This window comes from Argopecten irradians, chromosome 10 (genome assembly GCF_041381155.1).
Source record: "Argopecten irradians isolate NY chromosome 10, Ai_NY, whole genome shotgun sequence".
In the NCBI taxonomy this organism is placed as follows: domain Eukaryota; kingdom Metazoa; phylum Mollusca; class Bivalvia; order Pectinida; family Pectinidae; genus Argopecten; species Argopecten irradians.
In genome coordinates, this window is record NC_091143.1 from 10875518 (window position 1) to 10896590 (window position 21073).

General features: G+C 34.3%; 1 protein-coding gene across 4 annotated transcripts; it reads left to right on the plus strand.

Moving 5' to 3' along the window:
* Positions 1 to 1798: 1798 nt before the first annotated feature.
* Positions 1799 to 20302, plus strand: LOC138333103 (uncharacterized). 4 transcript variants are annotated; one of them, XM_069281237.1, is made up of 2 exons: positions 1799 to 1950; positions 17599 to 20302. In XM_069281237.1, exon 2 carries the CDS (start codon positions 17627 to 17629, stop codon positions 18839 to 18841), a length of 1215 nt encoding a protein of 404 aa, XP_069137338.1. In that variant the 5' UTR covers positions 1799 to 1950; positions 17599 to 17626; the 3' UTR covers positions 18842 to 20302. The 4 variants fall into 4 exon arrangements, with proteins under 4 accessions (XP_069137338.1, XP_069137335.1, XP_069137336.1 ...); XM_069281234.1 differs by lacking the exon at positions 1799 to 1950 and adding an exon at positions 2018 to 2496; XM_069281235.1 differs by lacking the exon at positions 1799 to 1950 and adding an exon at positions 6467 to 6634.
* The last annotated feature ends 771 nt before the right edge of the window (positions 20303 to 21073 follow it).

Here is a 21073-nt window from a genome sequence, read left to right on the forward strand (position 1 = left end):
TAAATCATCTGTAAAATATAACATTCATGAGAATAATTAATATACTTCATAAGCTAGCTGATTTTTTTAATTGGGCTTAAATATCTTCTCTGCCAAAAATGTTTCATTTGCAGGAGATTTAACATCTATGTAGTACGTATAGTTTTTAAAGGACAAATCATGAAACTTTTGACGCTAGATAAGAGTTCAAATATATCATACATAATATCAAATAAATAAACTCATTACTTAAGATAGAAAAATAGAGAAATTATCTATGTAAAAATTGTGTCAGTTCATCTTTGTGTATCGTTAGTCTAAAATTTCATCATGATGTGTCCATCTTTTTGTATTGTTAGTCTAATATTTCATCATGATGTGTCCATCTTTGTGTACCTTTAGTCTAAAATTTCATCATGATGTGTCCATCTTTGTGTATCGTTAGTTTAAAATTTCATCATGATGTGTCCATCTTTGCTATTTTGTTTCCTACAGATAAGCCTTGATTTGTTTTCAATACGACTACTCAAGATAAGCCTACATAATCCAATGTATGTCCAAAATAGAGATAAGAAATCCAATTAACTTTGCTGGGACCAGTAAACCAGTCATAATTGTTTCTATCTATTGTACGAGTTAAAAATCGTCAGCGGAAAACAACAACTGAAACACTCTAATTTGCTACTTGGTATAGTTCGAGACATTGCAATTATTTACTCAATTGTATATTGGATTCTTTTTGTAAATGTCGACACATTTTGTTAATACAGACTAGTTTTTTTCCAGCAAAGCAATTACTGCTTTCAGATTCAACGCATTTGTTTAGATTAATTATATTGTTTGACTAATTCAAATTGTATGAAAGAGCTTAACTTGAACCAAGACAATGAGTTATGCGAAAAAAATCCAAAATAAATCAATACACCTCCAAAACCACAAGGAATAATGATAATAATAATAAAAGAAATACTGTGACATGAGCTGGAAACAATACATTCCAGATACAGTTGTCATATTTTTCAAGAACTCGTCTGACATGTCATCAGCGGACTTGTATGTGTTGATGATGGAAGGAAATAAATGAAATAGAATATAAAAAAATAACTTCTACTTCATAATGATAACCTTCAACAGAATGAAGATTGTCATATTGTGGTGTGTTTAATACCAAAGATTTAGTATAAAATGGATTAAAAATGTGAAATATGAAATCTATGGTTGGTTTGTGAGGGCTTTTTTGAAAGCTTCGAGTTGGGCGATGTTACAGATATCTGATATAGTTATTGTGAAAAACGATTATTTTCTGAATTGGGTTTTACATGAAATGACCTGGAACGAGTGAGCGTGGGAGTGCCTGCTGAAATGTGTGGGGGCTACAAGTGCGTCCTTGGATATGACGATTTGATCACGCACCATATCGAAGAAAGTGTAAAAGCCCATATTCTTGCGTCGCTTGACTGAATTCCATATGACACATACTTGATATTTTACGCTATTATTTGCTATCATAATTTCATAATACACACGTTGAATGAAAACTAGCTCTTAATGTGTTTGTTGTTATCTAGTTTATGAAAACATGTCATATAATATCATATATCAATATTGAAACAAAATAAAATGTATTAATAATTATATGCCTTTATCGTAAATGTATGGAGACTCGCTTGATAATACTTGATGTTGTTGTGTGAAAATATTTGGACTGTCTTATCTTGATTTTATCATCAGTCATGAACTCCAGCAAGAGATCCCAGGTATAAAATGAAATAATATTTTCATACCGATAAAGACATAGCAGATAAGCTCCCGATAACTGTACTAGTGAGGAGTTGGTAAATGTTTGGGTAAAGCGTAACCTTATATACACAGCGTATTACATAAAGTAACCACTGGATTTCCTTTTATTCAGACAGACTTATCAGAAAGGACATCATGGAATCCCTGTACAATGGACCAACCCCGGCCACGGTATATATTCATATTCACGTTTGATCCAGGTTAATCTTCATTTACAATTTTCCCATCTGACGTATTACAATTCACTTATGAAGTCTTAATATCTTCTATGTGTATCTTCGTAAGGATAGAAGTTAGGTGATAAGGGCATATTACTTGATAAAATCCCTACCTAGAACGTGTAGATGATGTCACTTTTCATATATTAGAAAGGTTAAACAGATATAATAAAGTTGTATTCCGATACCCTACCTAATAAACCATACTTCGAGTTACAATTACCTGTAATACTTGGTGTTGACGGTATGCTTGTTACTGTTGCCAAGGAACGAGAAATCCTAGCTGAAAAATGACCAATCAAGGGATTTAAAGGGGGCTTTCACACCTTCAGTGATAAAAATAGACGAGACAGATATTTACTCAATAATATAGCGAGGATTCGGAAGTGTGATAGTATATTGTATGCTGCCAGGTGGAATGTGTAAATGTGTAATGGTAACAGAATTCCACACAACGGACGAATTAGTTACTCTACAGCAGACATGGATTAAAATACAGGTGAGTCTTATCATAAGTTTAAAAAACAACAACTTACCTGCCGTTATTATAGAACAGTCCTTATGTATACAATTTATTTGTACTATTTAATACCTTAAAACAATATCGGACCGTTCTGTATGTGTGTATTAAATTATTAAATTTCAAGTTTACATTTGAACACAAGCTTCTATATTTGATGACAGGCTTATGTTTATGTCCTGTGTTATAAGTATGCATGGTGTAATATTTCAGTTACTATGTTCCTTACACACAAGTTTTGTCTTGTTGTAGTTTTTAAGTTTCATTTCAACCATAGCCCTATTTTGCCCCTATTTGCCTATGTTCGGTACTTTAACTTTAGGCCGATCATTAAGGACCCTGGTAGTGGAATGAAACTCGATATAGCCATGATAGGTTTTGGAGAATGGCTTTGTACAGTAGAAGTGATTTAACCAAATGTTAAATAGACCGACAACCATTTCTTTACACAGAATACCGCCTTGTCAAAATTTACAGACATGTGAAGATTGAAATTTCCAATAATGTTTGATAAATATTATTTGATCATAACCGTACAGTCCATTCGCATGCATCAGCAAACAAACATTTTCTATAAAGGTATGTGTGTTAGGCTGTGCCATAACCAATGGCTTATTTTAATGATAAAGCTCTCGGTGCCTGTCAGATTTAAACGAGCTCCATATAAACGCCCTCAACAGGTGAGTTAATTTTGTTTTACCTGACATAAGGTGTTTATTGTTAAGACGAATCGGTATGTATTTTACACATATCATTTTATAGTAATAGTTAGAAATGCATTGTTATACTGGTTTATCAAAAGTGCATTTGTATTATCAGAAATGAACTTTTAATATGAGGTCCTAGATCAATGTATATCTCTCCGAATATATATAATATACACTAAGACGACAACCATATCTATCACATTAAAGCATTGTACCCCTGAGACAGAATACCTATATAATGCTAATAACGAAAACAGGTACAATAGGGATATCCAAAGTCAAATGCAGAGGCAAATATGAAGTAGGAGCTACAGTTATCACCTATAGGAAAATAGAATAATGTAATCTGGTTAAGCAGCCACAATGCGAATGAAAATCAAGAGGCGATAACGTAACAATGACATCTTGATATCGACCACAAAACGTCCATATGGTATTCGATAATTTGGTTCGACCTTTAGTTTTGCGAGTTTGGAGTCTTTGTATCACTTAAAAGTTACAAGACTGTCCGAAATTGCTTGTCTTATGACGGCTTTCGCTTAACATTTAATTGAAGACAATCTATGTTCCTGAGCTTTGATATATTAGTTATTCGTACTGTATTGTTCGATCGGTTAAATTTTGAATTATTTTCAGTCAAAACCGTGCATTTAATTCGAATTACATATATCAGTGCTACAATCTTAAATGATTTTAAGAGATTCCATGACATTTTGATTTAATCATTCTTTGTTCTTTATTCTTTAATGGATCAAAAGTGTAAATGATTTTAACCAAACTTGTATGCAATTTGAGTTATGGCACAGTACATTATGAGGCTGTATAAGCGGTATCAATACTGGAGGACAAGGTGTTTTACAAGCCTACTTCACAAACCATTTGTCATAAGGACACGACTGCAGTGTCACAATATGATATATATCTACTTGAACAGAAGAATATACCTTGTACTTAAATGTTGCCATAATCTTTGAAAGGCTCTATGTGACTTTAGGGATTTTATGAATTATGCTAGCTATATTTTAAACTTCGGCCAAATTATTTTTACAATAAGAAACATTTAAGTGCCTTATGCAATAATTAATGCTACATGGTACCTGCTTAACTGATCCCGTGGGAAAACAACTTTGGTGTAGCTTGGAAAAAGATAAATATTGAAATAAAAGATATGGTAATTGAAATTATCGACGTTGATCATGCCACGTTCAAGTTTAATATGCCAAACCTAACAATCACGTTTTGTAAATAAGTTGGTGTGTCATTTCTATAATAACGAAAACATTATAATCGCAAGTGTTCTTTTTTTTACCTATGACGTACTTATATATGTTTTTACTTGCTCAGATAATTACCCATTTACCAGATGTTGTTTACTCGTCCTGCTTACCTGCCAGGTAAGTGACAATATGTCAGAACGATAACAAGTCATACTACATGCTTTCTCGTGTATATTGTTTATTGATTTTAAGTAAATCTGTTGTCCCAATAGACGTACGTCTAATTGACAATGCTGTTGATCTTGGCTGCCGCCAACAACCTCCAATCGTCCACCAACAGCCTGAAAATAGCCAACAATGACCTTCATAAGGGTCAATATTTAGACGATTCGGCATAAACATACCACTTAAGTAACATAATTACAGAGATACAAATCCCTGATTTGATAGTCTGAAATAGATTAAAGAAAAACAGAATTCTGGTCACTGAATCATGATAAGGTTTTCGGTGATACATCATGTTCCCTTAGCATGCATAAAACCGTTTACCGTTTGAATGTTCTGACCAGATTATCATTTTTGTTGTCTTATACATCTGTTTAACTTTGTTTCTCCGGTATTAAATGACAAGAATGTCATTGCTTAAGTTAATTCATCTATTGTTTTGATTATCCATATAGAACATCAAAACAACATGATTGGGATATACTATCAAATGTTTGCGTCTTTCAGTGTCATTCCCAAAACAAATTCCTGAGAAGATCGATATAAATTACTAATATACCTATTGATTAATGTCAATCCAATTGGATTAATTAGTTTCTATTTTCTTGTTAGATATAAGTCAAACTTATTATAGAGATAAAGAAAAGTTATTCAGGTAGAAAGAAGTTGAAAGTAACACAGCTGTATGCTATAAAAAATTATATTTAATAGGCCAAATGACCAGATAGATATTTTCTAATATATCTCTTTTTAAATTATCGATTTAGGAATGCTATCTTAGCAACATTTAAGTCTTTATAACAGCTAGGGTCATTACAGGGCGACCACCCCGGTATGCAATGTGTTGTGTGTGTGAATATTTAGGGAGGCCGCGGTATGTTCGTGTTACTGAAGCATGTCACCAAAGACACCAAACAACACACCACATCCTGTCACATTATACTGGCAACAGGCAAACCAGTCGCTCTACTCCGTTTATGCTGAGCGCTAAACAGCTACTGGAAATCCCACTTTTATAGACCATGGTGTGTCTTATCATTAAGACAACTATATATTTTATCAATTAATTTTGTTTTCTGAACAAAAGATCCTAATATACAATGTTATAAATAATATATTAGTCAGTTATTAATTTGTTATTATCTTAATACAATTATTCCTGTCATATAGATATAAGTCTTAGTAATGAAGGATGGTGGTAATTACAAAGCAGGCCTGCTCCATTTGGACATCCATTCGCTGTTCATTTACAACCTATGCGTTACAGATAAAGAGTGCCACCAATAGCTCGTAATCAATCACTTAGTTTCATCATATATTATATATCAGGCATGCTTGCGTGACCGCCGACATGCAGTGTTGTATACAATGTACTTGGATTCAGAAGCTGAGAACAATTGTTAGCTTTGTATCGTATCCAGATTACTACCGCTTATCTGGTCACCCAGCGGTTTTAGTCTCAATTAACCAGGATCAATCCCGTATTTACATACATCTTAAATAACGATCTGAAATTCTATAGAAAAAATTTGCTACATTTACGTGTCTAAAATAAATATCCTAATAGCTTTCTTATGTAAGACGTTGATTACATACAGCCGTTCACACTTTAATAATCCTGCAACAAAAAAGAGCGATAGAGTTTATCATAATTTGGTGGAAAGTGTTGAGTAACGCTGTTCGTGTGTACTTTCACTCATGCGTGTATATTAAATACCCTAGGTAAATACGCCTATGTATTTACGATGTGTTTAATGGGTGACTGGACAGGCCATTACTAGGACGGGTAGCTATAACGGTAGCTCAGGTGTAATTGGTATCATATCAAACAGGAACAGTTAGATACACTGTTGGATTTTATTTTTGTGTATCATACCCAGCCACTTGGATTGTACTTGACTCGTATTACAACTCTTACCAGTCTTACATGTGTGGGATATGCTTTGTGTGGTCTGATTTTATGTTAAGGTGAGTTCAAAATTTAACATTATACAAACTGTGAAAAAAATTAATAGTATGTGCAAAATAGAAGAAAATATTTAAATACTTTTTAAAGATATCGTTATTATCAGAAAATGTATCATCGTTTCTTCAGACATTGAGTGTCGTATGTCTTTTAGAGGTAATAGTTGCGACTCTGACGTCATTTCTAATATTGAAAACAACAAATCGATTCACGTGCCGATTTTCTGAATTTGAAATTGAGAAAAAAATAAAAGATAGTTGTTTAAAGAGAAACAACAAGAGATAAATAAGATTACAAGATTCTCTCAAGAAATTCTAAATTACGAGAAGAACCGATAAAAACTTTGCTGTATCCCGAATTAGACCTACTCCACTATGTTTGCATTCATATTTAGTGATTATTTCTGTCAATGATGTGCGCGTTAATTTCTTCAAAACATCAATTATCTAGAGATAAAATCAAAGTAATATCGCTTCAGAGCATTTCGATCGATGTTTAGATTTTCAGACTTGGTACGTGTGTATAGGTCTTAATTACGTGTAAGGAGACCTATCATCTTATTTTCTTATTGCAAGTAATTATAGATCTTTGGATTTCATTTCGAAGACAACTCGTAAATGTTTTTAATCTATGTGCGCTTTTGCTGTTTGATTTGTTCATTTGTCTGATACATATTACTGTGTAAACACCATACTAGTTATCGAAACGTCACGTAAAACGTTCACTGGATATGTTACAAATATCTCCATATGAACCATGCTTTTCCAACATGAAGAAACTGCAATTATGCCTGGAAGATTTGCAGGTTGTGAAATGTCACTCTTAACAATGTAACGATTCTGACGTCATCGCGTGTAATTAATGTAATTTTGTCGTTTGTTCTTTGAAAATACAAACGCTACCCTCTACCATTATAAATAACTGGCAATATAATACACACCTTGTTCCCTCGACATAAAACAACAAGATCTCTTCAAAAATGACATATTATATAGGAGTATGTTTTGTGGTTACCTAAGGCTTTGTTTAAACACCCGACACTGCCCCAGCTGGTGCCCAGACGGTGTCCTGCGTAGCCAGGGACAATCTAAGAGAGATTTGTGGTATTACGTTTGATGCCGTCATGATTCACCTGGCTAATAACGATACACTTCAGATACAGGCTAATGATAAATATGGACAATCTGTATGTCCGTCAGGCTTTTGCGTATTAATATCTCCTTGGACAGTTTTTATCAGAAATTAAATATTGAATATAGGCCAATGTATTAATTGATCTACTTTGGGAGAGAAACAATTCTCACTTATGACTAGTCATCGAGATATCTCGATTGCTACTTCGCTTTGATTTACAGCGGCTACATAGATTCGTGTTAACGTGTTTCATATGCATTGATAACGTTTCATGTTTCAACATAGCAAATCAACCTGCTCACGGTATAATTCTTTAAATGAAATATGAAGGAAAACAGTGAACTATTTAGTATGATAGTTTTATGTAATGATACACCGGTTGATATATTTTGTTAATACCAACACTCTGCATATGGTGTATTTCAAGCCATTTCATATATACTATATGTAATAAACGATGTAAAATTCATTCTTTGATGATAACTCATACAATTATAAATTTGAAACTGTTTAAGGTATAGTTGTATAATTAGGCGATTGTTCAGGACTAAAAATACGTATTAATACTACATTAGAAATACCTTAAATGTTTAAATGCAAGATTGTATTACCACATGGTAAAATAATTGGTGATTTATTCCTTGTAGAAAAATGCACCTTTGATGTCTTGGTGTTTGCTATCACGCTGACAATTTGACATATCATGATTAAACTGCGACGGTTGTCCCATCACAAGGTCCTGTCTATATCGACAGATCATCGACCCCACAGTTAGGGATTATGGGCGACACACCTGCAAACTATGTCGTCTATATGTGCACATTCATTGATAAGCATGGAGGTAACCTTACCACAGAGATATACTACTATAAGTAACATGGTATCGCATTTGGACGATTTCTTTACGACTCACTCGGTCTTGTTTAAACAGATATATTTACTAGACACTGATGTTAGATATTTTAGAATTTATATTCCATACAAATGTTTTGAATGTTTGACACGATAACAAATTCATCACTTTATCATTAAAGGAAATATTTTTGGTATAAAATTATTATAAGCACAAATCACATTTCAAACTCGTATATGTTACTTAACAACGGTTGGTAAAATAGTAGAAACGCTTTAATTTATTTAGCATCCACAATTTATTGATGCTATTTTCTCGTCTTACCAGACTAGAGTTCTTTTTCAGAAAGTAATGGAGTTTCATAACCAAATTTCTTTCGCGTCTGATTGACTTTCGTGATTTCTGCGATCAAACGAGATTCGTTTCTTTGCGAAATTTTGTCTACCTTATAATAGAAGAAAAAATTTGTATTGAATTTTTGTAAATTCGCGAAATATAGTCTTCTTGAATTAATTTAGAAATGTAAATAGTGAAATTTAGTACTCACGAAAGAAAGAAGTATGTCTACTAAAGTTAATTCGCGAATTTGTCTATCCGCATATTGGTTTTATAATGGAAAAAGCGAAATTTGATACGGTACCATACTCGCGGGAAAAAGGTAGTTAATAAAGAGTATAGTCATCATTAAAAACACTTCAAAAGCAGGAAATTGAATCACAAGATAAATGAAATATTCTTTTAATATTAGCCAAATAAGTTTTTTTTTCAGGAGTCTGTACGAAAATTCCCTTGTTACCCACTTCTGATTTACTTATATTTTTAAAACGAGGGATTGGGATTTTTTTTCTTCTCAGAACAAATATTGCTGGATGTAGTGAATCCTTGTATTTATCCAGACAGATATTAATAGCTGCACCTATTACCAGTTGTCCGGATCAACTCAAAGTTTTATTGATCTCATTTATTGACAATGCTCAAGATCAACAATCCGAATGACAGTTGGTAGGATCAGGGGCCGATAAAAATAGTTCCATTACATGGGGTATTATCAGTCTATATGCACAATCGCGAACCCATTCTTAAAAGTGCATGCGTTATCTTGTAATGTAGTATGTGTTACAACGTGTTGAAGTGTATACGTGTTCCCGGTTGTCTGTTGGCTTTACCCGGATGTCTTAACATTTAAGCTGTTATCTGTCAAAATATGTTTTTTTTCGAAAGAAAAATGTTCTTGCAGTCAATGTTTATCATTGTCTTTTCATGGAAATCCATACTTGATTCATATTTTACTCCCCCTGTATTGATTTAAGGTTAAAATAAAGGTTTTTCTGCTTGTTGATTTTCTCTATGTATCTTTTCTAAAGAACAAGAAAATGATTCTAGTTAATCGTAAAACTTGAAAAAATGTACACCCTATCATTAAAATATCTTGTCGCAATGCATGAAATGCACATTTTGTATTTGTAATGAACGAGTGCGTCTCAGGTTAAGATATTAAATACTCTTATACATTGTATATTACAAACTTTTTTCAATGATAACATAATCCCTTCATGTTTTAATTGAAAGTTTGGTACCTTAACACTTGACACAAATTATATTTCTTTTCTTTGATTTCGGAAACTTAAGACATATTATACACTACAGCAATGTTATGAAAAGCGATGAATCCCGACTAACTGTCATTGATCAAACATAGGTTTTATTGACACCCGGGGTGGATTTTAGTTCAAGTACCACATTTGGGAGTTAGAGTGAGGAGTCGTGATAGACGATCTATTCGTTAACAAGAGTAAATATGAGTCAGAGATTTTTCCAATCATTCAATTACTGTGTAAATGAACGATCCGTCGGGCTTCTGTAGTCAATGCTTCCGTGAAACGTTTTGTCGGCGTTTCTGAACAAACCCTCAGTACGTCATCGGGTAGTACAATGACTATGAGTTGGTCTGCTGTTCAGGGAATACAAGATGTTCGTTTTGTAGGCCATAGAAAGTGTTTGACGCTAATTGAATTATAATCAAATTATTAAATACTAATACTACGCTAATAATTTAATACTCGACTTCTTATTGACAAAATGTTCAGGAATGTTGATATTGTATTTGAAAATAGATATTTGATATACCAAATATATTTATTATTAAAGAATACAACCACCTCATTCACCACACAAAATGATTGCTGCAACATAGATAAAGTCAGACCTATATATATATATATATAAAAAATAAACCCCACAAGCAAAATATTTCTTAGTGTGTATTTCATGCGTATATAATTCAAACAAAAAAACAAACAATCATTTGGTAGTTGGGGATATGCACTGTTATAATAATGATTTTTTCTGATTTTTAGTAAATCTATTGTTCCACGTCGGTTCAGTTTGGAAAAGGTTTCATTGATGACTTTGTGAACATTTGACATACAAACGTATTCGTAAACCTCTGTCAAGAGGAAATCAAGAATGTCTGTCTGATAGACCTTTTCAATTTACTATTTTGCATCAAATTGGCGAAAATCAACTATGGAAACCAATCCATTTACTTTAACAATGGTTTTGTCTTTGAATCCAGATGTAACAGGAGAATGTGTCTCTTTGAATTTCAAATCACAGCGATAGCAGGGTAAGCAAAATTCATCCGCGTTTTTTTTCCGCGATGGTTTGTTTTTGCGAATTCTGATCAGTGGAGAATTACTCGAAAAATAAATCGCATCCAAAAATGAGTTGATTTACAGAAATAAGAGATTACATAGCCTGTCATCTACATTTCAAAGATAGAGGTAACTTAATGCTGTAGTAGTCATACTTGTAATGTGGTGTGTCTGGACGTAAGTTCAATTGTCATCTTTTCGGACAGGTCTGGCTGTCTTGACAGAACTTTGTTTGGGTCTTGTCACGTCATGTGGTGAGGTAGACACCGAAAAGTTGACATGGGGAATATGGACATGTTTAGATACCGGGAAAGGAGTTTATATATCAATCTGTAAGTGACGGACGTAGTCATACAAGTCAATATTTGAAATTGAGAATCTCGACTGACTAGGCGGGCGGGACATACCTGGATATCGAAACGTCTCCCGGATTCTGACCACAATTCGTGGAACGTTAGGCCTCAAGTGTATACTTTAACAAAATACTTGTACTCAAAACAGCTAATCAGACATAAAAACGAAATTGAAAAACCAACAGGCCTGGTCTGTTAAGGGATAATATCACTGTGTCAATATGTCATTTTGAAAACTTTAAACCCCTTTGTAACCGTGGACTACAATGCTCCAGGTTTCTACCTACATATCTAACAAGCATGTACTTTATTGCTAGGTATAGTGGCGATCAGTGAAAACTGTCACAGAGACAATAGACGTCCATTTAAATTCTCTCTCAAGCGCCCTCTCACTTAAACCTACGTCTTCCATTATCTTTGACTTGCCACAAATCGATTGCAAGAATGTCCGGTGAACGGAGATCGATAATTGGCGCATTTAAACAAACGTAGATGGCTCTCACCTCTTGGACAGAAAGGGATTATCATTACAAAACAAGAATATGTTGGGTTCTGTAGGCAAACGTCGTTATCCCTCTCGTGAGCCACTCTAGCCGTTTTGAAGTTATATGGGCCATTGCGTACTGTTATCGCACTGGTTATATACACTGTCGAGAAGATGTTTAATTGCCAGGGCGTCACACTTTCTGAAGACGCCACTGATTTTATCTCTTGACATTTTCTACGAGACAAATTCAAACGCGTAACTTTTCCATTTATCTTATATTGGTTATTCTAAGGACTTGTGAGGATTCAGTGATGTATTCGTTTGTGGATAATATACAAGTGTGTGATAAAAAACAGTTTGTCATAACATTTTAACCTTCTGGAAATGAGACCGACGTTTTATATTCAGTGATACGGGTAAGGCATAATACATTTTCTATAATCTTTTGAAAATTCAAATAAAATAAAAACCTTTAGCATTCCCATTAATAATCGAGTATAAAATGTACTCTTTAGAAAATATATGTATTTTTTCAACAATAGTATTAGCTGTCACATTATTTACATATAAAATCAATTATCCCAGTTTATTTAACATATTTAAAGGAATGTTCTTCTTTATTGCACAAGTTTTAAAGGGTAAACCTGTGAAGGTTGAGAAGCCTTTACATTTACAATAAGATCCGTACATGGGAAATGGCACACGTCTAGTTCCGCGTGGCGATTAATTGAAGCAAGCACTCTAAATGTAGATAAATTAAAACGTTGACTACATGGGTCAGACCATTCTTAAATGATAAAGAAACGAATACCATTACCACGGGTTCCTATCTCCAATCTCGGACATGTATAGTTCACTTTTAATGGCCATTGTTGACGAACGAGGCCAACAAACCTAATGGGTTCTGTGATTGTATCCAATTTGTTGTGTTCTATAATCAAAAGGTATTTTTTCATTCATAATAAAGAGGGAAATCCCAAAGGCTCTTTTACAAGCGTCGACAAGTTTAAGCTTGACGTAAGACTGTTTGGACTCAGAAATCACATTTTGTTTACATTTAATTACGTTGAGATGAAAATCAATTATCGAATACGTTCAATTTATTGTAAGTACTAATCCAATATCAGGACTGTAAATGTCACTTTAAGGTTCACTATCAGTTGTACCCTCCGAGTCACTCGGTGTGAGAATCTTTGGAGCGTGGGGGTAATATAGAAAACAAATCGTTTAATAAGCTAGAGTCATCCATGTATGGGTTTAAAGCGAGTAATTGTAGACATATTTATTAGGATTTAATGACATTGTCAGCAGATAAATAAACTCGGCAGTATATAGATATACTTGTATGTATATCTGTTTATAATTTTTCAGACTTAAAGGTTATCCAAATGCATATAAAGGATACTTGAATTTAATTAAAACCAAAGACCTAGTTTAAAGGCCCACTACACCTTTCCTAAACAAAAAATATCACTCTTGCTTTAAATTTCCATTTTAAAAATCAAAAGCCATTTTGGAAAGGTAGTTGGTCCCTTAAATTTGATTTACCTGTAATTACAAAGTGACAAATAATTATTTATATAACAAAAAAGTTAATGTACCAGGAATTTCTAGGTTATAAAAAGAATATTAGTAGTTTAAATTAGTTATTTGATGAGTAATTAGATGTACAACCTTGGCAGTATCTTTCCGCATTGATGATGATATTCAATAAAATGTGTTTGTTTTTTCTCTCTCTGTTTAATAAACATATACTTGTGCACACGCATGATCTTCTTTAAGTATCTCTTATTAGTATAATCAAAAATCGAATAAAATATAAAAGAATAATATATATGTATGTATAGAATGTGATCAATTCTTAATTAGCTCTCATATTCTAATCCGAATAGATTTATAACAATATCACCGGCGTCAAAAAAGTTAAATTGATTACGAAATACTTTCCGTTTAAGTAATAGACGTAATTAGTGTTTTTGTGCAATATTTTCGTAAATTCATTATATATTATAGTTAGTTTGAACTTTGATATCCTTTCAGAAAATCAAATCAAGTTATTTGTTTGCTTTTTGAATAATGAATAATGAAATGATAATACAAGAACAAGTTAATGATAAGCAGCAGTAAATATATGAATGACATAGCGAGCCGATGGGGTTAAGCTTACATTTCTTACTAGTACAGACAAAAGGTATAAATGTTACATCAAGCAAAGACTTAATCTAACAATATTGCGTCATATGACGACCGGATTATCAGTCAAGTTATTTCTTGTTCAATTCTTATAATCAGATTCACTAGAATTATAACACTTCGTCATTTCATTATAAGAAATAAATCCATTATATTATTTCTTTATTTATGTTTATTTATTAAGAAGTATGACAAAGCAAATATCTTTCAGTCTACGGGTCTAGAAGCGGTGTTTTAAATTTTGTTCGTTTATCCAAACAAGTATTTTTTTTTAGTCATATTCTTGTTGACAACATTTAAATACTATACATTGGATATATCATTTTACCACGTTCCCCTACCTAGCTATTGTCATTAATGAGTTACAATTTACAATTGCAATATAATAGTTTTAATTAACGAGAATGTATCTCGGTCATTTTGACACTTAACCGGTCAATGCCCCTAGTAGGATATGCTAATTACGGCCGTGTAATAATATCTTATAACACGGTTAACACACGTTCGCATTACTACACAATTAATGAAGTTTACAATAATATGAATCATTGCTTTTTCCTTTCTTGGACCTAGTAGTCAAGAGACTATCAAGACTAATATTTTTGCATACCCAGTCACGAAGTGTTTTTATGACACAATCTTTGATTGACTAAGTCAAAAAACTAGAAAAAAAGCTAGAAACATGTATCAGGATCAGACATACAATGATCTTTATCACTTATATTGTCTCGATGGACTATTTTGATAATTTGTAGATCCATCATTATAAGCACTTATTGTTTTGTAATTGGCATGACTATCATCCTCGATACGTTAGTGGTTACACTCACTGCCCTGAATAAAACGATTGATATAGTAATCATGGAGATCGAAAATGTATAACTGTAAAAAAAACTTCTTATCGTGGTGGCTTAATTCCGCGAATTCATGCTTAACAATTTTTTCACGACGATTTAATTCCGCGGTTGAGGGTACTAACTTGTATATGACTCTCAAACACTTGTTCGCGGCGATAAATTTTCGCTATTTCTAGTCTTTGCTTATTTCAGAGTTAGCTCCCTTACCGGTAGGTATCGACTGTTATACTTCAAGTCGTTTTCTCCGAAAAGTATAACGTTCCGCTCGCAAACCCGCAAAGTCACATTAAAGTTGTATGGTCTATAACTTTCGCTCTTTTGGTCATAGTGAAAACTGTTTAGGTGTTATACATATTTTTCTCCGTCTGCCTGAGGTTTAAACTTTCTAGTTTTACCACTTTTTATAAAGTTGCAGCACTGGAAGTATCTTTACTTATGAAAGTAAGAAATCTTTTTAACGTGTGAAAAATAGGCTCGAAAGATGCCGAATCATTCCGAACTCTTCCGAACATCGTCGCGACAATCTCGAAGTAAAACGAGAGTTGTGAAACCAAGAGAAAATATCAACTATTTTTCATAAACAAAATATGTGGTCGACCTCATCAGACTCTATCTACAAAGAAAATAATGCTCGCACATTACAATATTTGATACACACAACATTTTACGGTAATGTGTAAATTGGATGTTTCAAATACTCAATCTGTGGACATATACTAGCATGATTTGCTCATATAGGCCAGAAGGAAAACGTAAACAAACACATGTGTGCTTACGCTAGTTACCTGGCTCACCACGTGCAGGTCGTGTCGAACGTCAGTCACGTGATACGATTAGGAATCCGACAAAACCCGAAGTCACTGAACATGGCGGTGATTGAAGGCGCTTTATTCAAAACCAGGAATATATGATTCCTAGATTTCGGCTCTCTTATAGGCCGACATATGCTTTTGGGGAGCTAAATCATCAAGTTACATGTTAATTTTTAAATATCAAATGTTTAAGTTACATATCGTTACAGTGAAATTAGCAGCAATACAACTTTAAATACCTACCTGCATGGGCAGATAACTCTGTGATATGCAAATTGTGGTCACTGACGATTTGTATTACATGTTAACATAAGCTGTCAGCAGGTTTTATCGTAAAATTAAATATATCCCAGTATATAAGATGCAATCAAGTGTCGAATCAAACGACACATGTGCTAACGACATAGAATCGTAAACATGTACGTGTATCATCACTGTTCTAGCAACATTTCTCTTACCTATTTTTGAAAATTATTTATCGGCCACAGAGCGTTCTGTTGCTGTGAAATAAATTACACTATTTGTGTGAAATATTCTATTGGATAGTTTAAGAGAACTATTTATTATTCTTTAGTAGAGATAGGCGGACTTGTCACCATTCCTCTAGCAACACATCTATATATCCCATCTTTTGAACACCATGAACGGGGTATCTGTACAAATAGCTGCCATTCAATATAAATCTAAAATCTATAGGACTACCAGGTAGCATAAGTAAGGCGTATAGGTAAAAGCTAAATGGAGATTTGGTAAATATTGACTCCGACCATGTAAAGGTGTCTAACAATGGTCTGAAGTGTGTTAGCGTTCTGTCTATAGAAATGTCTGACAATGGACGGGAATGTGTTAGTGTCTATATGTGTCTATATACGGATATATTATGGGATGTTGTGATTGTCTAAGAGCTCGGTCGGGTATACATATCCATGCTGGAGATGATTTTCTGCTGGGTGAATGTATAACAAAAGTGTGCGTGATTTTGTAACGACATATGGACTTACCGGACAGTGAAGAATTATCATGGTCAAATACGATTGAACGTTGCTGACATTGACAATCTTGAGGACAACATGTGTTGACTTCGTACATCACATACATGTATATCGTTTTGCTTTCATCTGTCATTGCTGCATAGTATAATTATTTAAAGATATTTGCGGAGTTTTAATTTCGCTAAATCCGCGGATCATCCTGATTCGCGAAATTGAATACCTCGCGGAATTTATCCAAATTATGGTTTTACTTAATACAGCCTGTCGTGTGAATGATGTTTACAAAGGCTACAAAGATAATTCATGTAAATAAACCACTTCAAATAAGTTCCAAATAGTAATTTGCGGATTATTTTACAACTATACAGTAATATGTTTAAATTAACAAATATTTACTGTCTTGCAAAACATCCCGATTACTCAAAATGTATTAAAACACACACAACACAAAGAGATTTTACGACTGTTTATTTCAAATTTTAAAATTGAATAATGGAAATGGATGTATTTTTCCTTCTTCTTCTTCTTCTTCTTCTTCTTCTTCTTCTTCTTCTTCTTCTTCTTCTTCTTCTTCTTCTTCTTTCTTCTTCTTTTTCTTTCAATTTTTATAACGTTGCTGTTTATTTTTCAGATCGTGAAGTGACCACGTGACCGGCGCCATGTCTGGACAGCGCCGCCTAGATAACGACCATGAGAAAGCGGTCATCAGATACAAACTGAAACAACAGCGCTCCTTGGAGAAGTCCATGCAGACTCTTCAATTGGAAAAGGACTACTCGATCAAACTTCTTAACCTTGACCATAGAATCGTCAAGGTCAACTATAAACGCCTCAAGGAGAAAGTGTCAAGGATAAAATCAAATCTAAATGCAGACGAGATTTCAACATTGAAGGACTTGGACGCGAAAGGCAAGTTAAAGACATACAGTAACGCTGTGAACTTAAGTAGTGCTCTCAAAATCGCAGCTGCTGCAAAAAGACTCAAGCTTCAGGGACAGCCACAACGTGCTGTAAGTGTGTATCCGTTCCCTATTACGGCTATGGACAGTAAAAATGGCACGCCTCGTCCTGAAACCGTGCCACCCAAACTAGGTCGGAGCAACTCCGTAACAGGAGCATTCATTGATGCTCCGGAACCAATGTTGCAAAAACGGAGGAACTCAATCGACGGTGGTCGGCCTACGAGTGCAGTTAACGCCGTGGCTAATGAGAACAATTTAAAACGAGCGCGCCCTCAAACTGCAAGTCGTCCAATCGCTCAAACGCCGAGGTCGCCAACCACAACGGCGCAACCTTCGCATTCTTTATACTCATCACATACGGCGGTCGAGAAGGACGTAAGAGTGCAAACTGCGCCTGCGCCGACTGCTTGTTTCTCCGACGATTCAATAGATAGTAATCTCGGAGAGGATTTATACGAGGAAAGACGTCAAGAAATGTTACTTGAGGAAGAACTCCGATATAAATCACTTCAGGAGAGAAAAGACGATTTTATGGTAAGGCTGAACGAGTACATAGCCGCGAACCCTTCACCTGACTGGTCGAATGCCATGGCACATTTTGACTTTCCGGATAGTACAGTGGAACGAGACGAGGAAGTGGATGACGAGGAGGAAGACTCGCATAGTCTCAGACCGAAACCGAGGCGGAGGCTACTTCCGGGAAGGTCAAGGTTAAATATGGCGACCTCGTTCTCAAACGAAGAGGTGTATAAACAGAAAATGTTAGAATTATGGCAGGACTTGAACAAATGTCGGTATCTACGGTTACCAGACGAGAGGATAGATATATCTGGGGTAGATACGCTAGCCAAACGGCAAGTGAAGTTATATCAAATGATAAAGGATCGCGATGGTGGTCAAGCGGTGGCGTAAAGTAGTAGATGTCATTCTCATTATCTCCCACCATCAATCATCGGGATCGCTGTCTTTGTCCGTGGTCTGCCTACTCTATTAACATCTTCTAATAATGATACTTCAATGAAACTAAGTAGTCGTATTGATGTGTTTGAGGACGAGTTTATAGTCTTAACGTTGACCGGCGTCTGGAACTCTTGTGAATATTTTAAGAAATGTTCGTCATTTTGAATGTGTCTCCAATATTTCAAGTGCTTTTTTTCTTATTGAATGGTCTCCAACACCAATGGATAAAACAGGGAACAATTATAACGGCGTACTCAACGTGATAACATATAATATAAATGCACATACGGCAAATCTGTCGTATTTAAAAGATTAGCTGTTGACGTCATATGGATAGATAATATCATTGTGACACGCGTTAATAGATTAAACAATGTTATCTAGATAAACATCAATTACGTCACAGGGATCACCTTCATCTGGCTATTGCAATGAATGGAGCCTAAGAAAAAGCAATACAGCCACATTCCTACGGCAATTCAAGGGGATTTACATCGCATCCAGTATTATTCAATTATTTAATCGTGTCGAAATGAAGTTTCATTGTATTGAAGACACGTATTTCAGACAAGGATTGGAAACGAGAGCTTCTTGTGATAGGAGAGTAGAGTGTGAGTCCTATTTTTAGTAGGGATGTTATACAAGGAGTTATCTGCCCTTGTATAGATAATGGCTGATAATGAACCTTATTTTTTATGAAGTTCCTTCATAAACTTGCGAGGAAATTTATAAGTCAAAATCAACCGGAGTCTTGTTGGCTGTACTTCGCCAAGCGAAGCTTCAAGCGTCTTGTTGCACGAGTCTAGAAATACGCAATTCGAACTTGGAAGAAAATATTTATATATTTATAATAAAAAAAACTGAATAAGAAAGAATATTGGCCATGTTTCACTGTACAATATGAATTCTTAAATATAAAGGATACGCAATATTTTGCATTTAAGTGTTAAATCATTTGTCTTCCTTGACAATGTGTATTTCCCGAGACAAACGGCGATTGAAAATGTATAAAACTGACAAATAGGAGTCATTTTCAAGTATTATAAATGTATATTAAATTATTTACGTAGCACTTGTAGCGTATGTCAAATATTAATATGATTGGGTGACGTCCGAATTGTGCTCATTGTTTGCTTACGACATATTCAATTAACGCAAGTATGTCGGAAGAATATGTGTGCTTTGTCATTAAATTCTACTCAATCTGCTTTTCACTGAGAACTTTCAGATATTATTCAACGTGTTAATGGGTTTGGGATATGTGATATTTATAAACTACACAAATAACGTTTACGTGTGACTATTACTTGACTATGGGGTAGTTTGGCAAACACATTAACAAAACCACCAACAATGTCTGTAAAGACACTAACATGTGTTAAAATGTATTAATAAAATATGTTATACAATTTATTCATACTGAGTAAGTTATTCTTATTCTTACTATTGCATAACGGTTTCTGAATTATTCATTGGGCTTGAACAATATTCTATTAAAAGCGATGATCTTCTAAGGACGGCCTCCCCTGTATGCAGTGCCATGCGTTTGTGAATGTCTGTATTTTATGAGTGGATTTTTCCCATTTTCTAGTGATATCTCACTGATCATACCGATACACCATCATCATCATCGATTTCAAGGTGTTACGATAACGTACGATCTCTACCTTCTTGTTATATTAAAAAAAAAATAACCCTGAAGGCTCTGTGTGCGACATCGGATAAGCAGGTTGTTGAGTCATTTGATGTTGATCGAAAGAATATAACAATGATATATTGTATGGCTTCGATGTTGAGCGTCAATCTTTTTAAATCTTCAAAGGAAGTCACTGCAGGCCTGTGATTGGTCAGTTGTTTTTCTTATGGAGTGCCTTCAGTTTTGGTACGAATTCAAAACTACGACATGGAACAAATTAGCCACCGTACTATTCCCAGTGCAATAAACATATATGTACCGGCATCCTAGATACTCCAGGGGTTCCGATCACTTACGATCTCTACACCCCTGGTTTATCTCATAGTAAAACTTGATGCAACAGAATAGAACAGGTAATTTAGTCATTTGATGTACATCAAAAGAGTCGTATAACGGTACACTGTGGTTGACTGTGTGGCTTTAATGTTAGGTGTCTCTCTGTCTGTAGTCTTCAAAGGAAATCTTTGCTATCCTGTGATTGGTCAAAT